Source organism: Tupaia chinensis, unplaced genomic scaffold (genome assembly GCF_000334495.1).
Source record: "Tupaia chinensis unplaced genomic scaffold, TupChi_1.0 Scaffold000140_1, whole genome shotgun sequence".
Classification (NCBI taxonomy): domain Eukaryota; kingdom Metazoa; phylum Chordata; class Mammalia; order Scandentia; family Tupaiidae; genus Tupaia; species Tupaia belangeri.
This window is the reverse complement of record NW_006159610.1, coordinates 8,133,964-8,139,164: the sequence shown is the minus strand read 5'-3', so window position 1 is coordinate 8,139,164 and position 5,201 is coordinate 8,133,964. Positions and strand designations below refer to the sequence as shown.

At 53.8% G+C, this 5,201-nt stretch overlaps 1 protein-coding gene across 1 annotated transcript in view; it reads right to left on the bottom strand.

The window, feature by feature from the left end:
* The window catches only part of ADCK2 (aarF domain containing kinase 2), a gene marked incomplete in the record, with an annotated part of 14,045 nt that overhangs the window by 5,051 nt on the left and 3,793 nt on the right, over window positions 1–5,201 (bottom strand). Inside the window, 2 exon segments of the mRNA XM_027770519.1 lie at window positions 3,088–3,339; window positions 5,163–5,201. Coding sequence (XP_027626320.1) covers window positions 3,088–3,339; window positions 5,163–5,201 — 291 coding nt within the window.

Below are 5,201 nucleotides of genomic sequence, written 5' to 3'. Positions count from 1 at the left end.
ACCTGGAAAAGATGTAGGCAAAGAGGCTTGGCTCAACTGAGTGAACGGGAGCTAGATGCTCTGCCCACCTTCTTTCTTGGTTGCTTCCGGCCTATCTTTTCTATCACCCTGGTTTGGGCCACCCAGCCTTGAAATTCTACCCCTCTGCGAGGCTTGGTAACTGGCCACAGGCTTTCCCAGTCTCCTTTGGTCAATGTGGTCGGACTTAGAGCAGTCAAGCAAGCCCGTGCACGGTCTCCTTCGCCGGCAGGGTGTGGGCAAGGCTGACGTCCCTCCACGTGGCACTGCTGATCCACTAGGCTGGCTCCGGAGTCACCAGGTCCTGTCCTGGGACCAGCCATGCTCTCTTCCTGAGCTTAACTGCCTCTTCCCACTCTCATACTCCTGACAGACCCCCAGCCCCTACTGGCCAAGGCTTCCACAGTCTCCAGGAACAAGCAGCCCTGGGGGTCCCTGCTAATGCCTTTCACTCCTCACAACAAGCGGAACCAAGCTGTCCCTCCCCTGGCTGGGACCAGTACAAAGGAACGACCCAGCCTGCCCACACTATACATCTGTGCTGAGCCCTGGCCCTGGGGACATTACCAAACTGGCTTCAGGCTCTAACTTTCAGTTTCCCTCACAAGCGGCCTCCTAACCTAGGACTCCCCTGAATTTTGTATTGTATGTATTTTATTTTATTTACACCAGCTCTCTTTTCCCCAGGGTCCTTCTTGCTAGAGAATGCTAGAGCAGCTGGGGGTTTCCTTGTGCTCACCCTCTATGCAGCTTGAACTTAACCCTTTAGCTTTGAGCAATTCTTTTTTCTTGACTTAAAAATTCCCAGCCATGGGAGCCTCCCAGGTTCACAGGGGAGTGGCCTGGCTGAGGTGGCACAGGCAAGAGGGTCCTGCTGCATGATGCTACAACATCTGGGAAGGCTCCAGGTTCATGGCCTGGGTCTGCCTCAACAATGCCAGGCATGCCCACACGCCTGGCTGGCCGCAGGGCTGGGGAGGGCTCATGGAATGAAGACCCTGTCAAGGGTGCTTACCACCTTCCCACTCTGTCTCAACAAAGAATTGCAGAGAGGTTTGAAAAACTACTCATCCCCCACACCAGAGCCCCCAGCGTGGCTTGCACTCTTGGGGAATAAACACCCTGCTACCAGCTCTCAGCGCCTGCCCTCTTGCAGCAAATGGGACTGCCGATGTTGTCAGGAAGCTCGTGTACCTAGTACCCACAGCCCCCATGGGCCTGCTGCAGAAGGGAGGGAAACTGCCACTTGGACCAAGTACCCACCTCCTCCCCATGGTCCCAGACCAGAAGCTGCTCGGAGCCAGCCTGCTACTCAAGTACTTGCACACCCCAGCTGGAGACACAGGAGACCCCGCCAGCCTTGGTTTCTGCTCCTTCCTGCTCCCTGCACACTCAGCAGTGACCTCAGCAGGTCACTGACTGAAACCACCAGACTGAACCACCCCACCCGAGACAGAGCAGTTGCCCAGAGCCTGACCCATCGGTGCCAGCTCCCCTGGTCCCAGTGGGTCTCACCTGCCCCATCACCCTTTTTTTTTGAAAGAGGCTTGGCTCAACTGAGTGAACGGGAGCTAGATGCTCTGCCCACCTTCTTTCTTGGTTGCTTCCGGCCTATCTTTTCTATCACCCTGGTTTGGGCCACCCAGCCTTGAAATTCTACCCCTCTGCGAGGCTTGGTAACTGGCCACAGGCTTTCCCAGTCTCCTTTGGTCAATGTGGTCGGACTTAGAGCAGTCAAGCAAGCCCGTGCACGGTCTCCTTCGCCGGCAGGGTGTGGGCAAGGCTGACGTCCCTCCACGTGGCACTGCTGATCCACTAGGCTGGCTCCGGAGTCACCAGGTCCTGTCCTGGGACCAGCCATGCTCTCTTCCTGAGCTTAACTGCCTCTTCCCACTCTCATACTCCTGACAGACCCCCAGCCCCTACTGGCCAAGGCTTCCACAGTCTCCAGGAACAAGCAGCCCTGGGGGTCCCTGCTAATGCCTTTCACTCCTCACAACAAGCGGAACCAAGCTGTCCCTCCCCTGGCTGGGACCAGTACAAAGGAACGACCCAGCCTGCCCACACTATACATCTGTGCTGAGCCCTGGCCCTGGGGACATTACCAAACTGGCTTCAGGCTCTAACTTTCAGTTTCCCTCACAAGCGGCCTCCTAACCTAGGACTCCCCTGAATTTTGTATTGTATGTATTTTATTTTATTTACACCAGCTCTCTTTTCCCCAGGGTCCTTCTTGCTAGAGAATGCTAGAGCAGCTGGGGGTTTCCTTGTGCTCACCCTCTATGCAGCTTGAACTTAACCCTTTAGCTTTGAGCAATTCTTTTTTCTTGACTTAAAAATTCCCAGCCATGGGAGCCTCCCAGGTTCACAGGGGAGTGGCCTGGCTGAGGTGGCACAGGCAAGAGGGTCCTGCTGCATGATGCTACAACATCTGGGAAGGCTCCAGGTTCATGGCCTGGGTCTGCCTCAACAATGCCAGGCATGCCCACACGCCTGGCTGGCCGCAGGGCTGGGGAGGGCTCATGGAATGAAGACCCTGTCAAGGGTGCTTACCACCTTCCCACTCTGTCTCAACAAAGAATTGCAGAGAGGTTTGAAAAACTACTCATCCCCCACCCCAGAGATCCCCCACACCAGAGCCCCCAGCGTGGCTTGCACTCTTGGGGAATAAACACCCTGCTACCAGCTCTCAGCGCCTGCCCTCTTGCAGCAAATGGGACTGCCGATGTTGTCAGGAAGCTCGTGTACCTAGTACCCACAGCCCCCATGGGCCTGCTGCAGAAGGGAGGGAAACTGCCACTTGGACCAAGTACCCACCTCCTCCCCATGGTCCCAGACCAGAAGCTGCTCGGAGCCAGCCTGCTACTCAAGTACTTGCACACCCCAGCTGGAGACACAGGAGACCCCGCCAGTCTTGGTTTCTGCTCCTTCCTGCTCCCTGCACACTCAGCAGTGACCTCAGCAGGTCACTGACTGAAACCACCAGACTGAACCACCCCACCCGAGACAGAGCAGTTGCCCAGAGCCTGACCCATCGGTGCCAGCTCCCCTGGTCCCAGTGGGTCTCACCTGCCCCATCACCACAGCCATGAAAACTGCCCGGAAATTCCTCAGGTCAGCGGCCTGCAGCTCGGCCACGATGCCAGCGTCCAGCAGTACCAGCCGCAGAGGGCGCAGGGCAGGCGTCACAGCCACTACCAGCGTGTCACACACGTCGACCTGTTGTAGCTGCGCCTCCCGGCTCCTGGGAAGGCCATCAGCTCCCTGGACCAGGATGTTCCCCGGGTGAAGGTCCGCATGCACAAAGTTATCCACGAATATCTGGAAGGAGACTGCGCTGTCCTGACTGACCAGCCCTCACCACCCTGGCACCACCAAACCACATGCAAGAAAGGGTCCCAGGGTGACAGCCCCAGTGAGCTGCTGCAGTCGTAAAGAAGCATGTGTTTTATAAAGTTTCATTGTTTGGTGTTGTCGATTCAGAATGTGTACAGGGACAAGCTAAGGTGATGTCTGAGGGAGCCATATCTTACATGGCCAACTGTGGTTCAAATCCTGGCCTTGTAGACTTGAAAAATACACTGGCATGTGTGCGTACATGCCCCAAATCCTAACAGGATGGAGAAATGGAGGAGAAGGGATTGTGGCATGACCACATCCAATGGGGGTGAGGGGGTGGTGCTTTCTTTCTCCCTTTCTCTCTCTCTCTAGCAAGCACTCTCTGGCAATTAAAAGGAAAAAGAAAAAAATTATTTTCAAAGAGCATTTTAAAAGATTATAACAGAACACAAAAAGTCTAAGACCAAGCCACCAAGTCTTTCAAAAGACTTATTTTTACTTTATGAGTTGAGTCATTAACATACTAATTTAAAATAATTATCCAGTCATTGTTTAAAGATTTCCCCAAAACCTCTGTCCTTAAAATTCATGAGACTCCGATAGCATACTAAACTGCAGTGCTGGAAGCCACGTGGCTGGTACAGGTTCGTTTCCCAGCCCCAGCTGGTCTGAAAAATGCCAAGCCAGTCCTATCTCTCTCTCTCTCTCTCTCTCTCTCTCGTCTCTTATATACACTCAATCATGAGCTATCAGAAACAAAATTAACTTTTTATTATTTTATTTTATTTTTACTGCCAGATATAAGCACTCACTAGAGAGGTCTGAGAAAGAAAACACTCCCGAATTGGGCACACTCACGCCACAGTCCCTTCTCCATTTCTCCATCCCATGAGGATTTGGTTCAGGTACAAATACACACCATGTTTTTGAAGCACCAGGGCCAGGATGCAAACTTCAGTCAACCATATGAGAGCTGGCTCCCAAGGGACAGCACTTAACCACTGTACTAAGTGGCCAGTCCAATGAACTTTTTTTAAAAAAATCACGCATTTCTTGGGACCAGCAGTTAGCATAATGGCTATGTCGCTGGACTCCCACGTAGTCAACTGCGGTTCGCGTCCTGGACCCAGTGGCTTAAAACTCACGCTGGGCGCGTGTGCATGCGTGCCCAAGATCCGGAGAGGAGAATGGAGGAGAAGGGATTGCGGCGTGGCCATCCCCCCTGGGGGGTGATTTCTCGCTTTCTCTCTGTCTGTCTGCCTGGCAAGCACACACGCTCTATAGCAAAAACCTCTCAAAAAAAAAAAAAATTCATGCATTTCTTTAAAAAGGTTCATAAATTAGACCTTCTTTCCATTACCTTCCCTGACAACATCAGTGAAGTATGACAGTGAGTGAGTGATACTGACAGCCGCAGCCATACAGCCGGCCTCTGTGCAGGAAGACTTCCTGCACAGAGCTGGTGGGCAGGGCAGGCGTGGCTTTGAACCTACTGAACTGGAGAGCAAGCTGTAGGGACTGTGCTGGCCAGGCGTTTAGGCCGGCTTGTGGAGCAGGAACGGGCTGCCACAGAAGCTTATCTCTGTGGTCAGAGAAACCTCCAGCAATCCTCCCACAGGGGATGAAAGGGGGGACACGAACAGGGATAGAGCTGCTGCTGGTGGTCAGGCTCGGAGACTCTTGCCAACACAGAGCCCTCCTCATAACCTGCATGGCCACAGGTCACAGAGACCCTCCCAGTCCTCTCCCCATATGCAATGTGACCATGCACTAGGCCCGAGCACCCATCCCGGCCACCAGCTCACCATCTTCAGGAGCATGTTGATCCCCAGCCGAGCAATCTT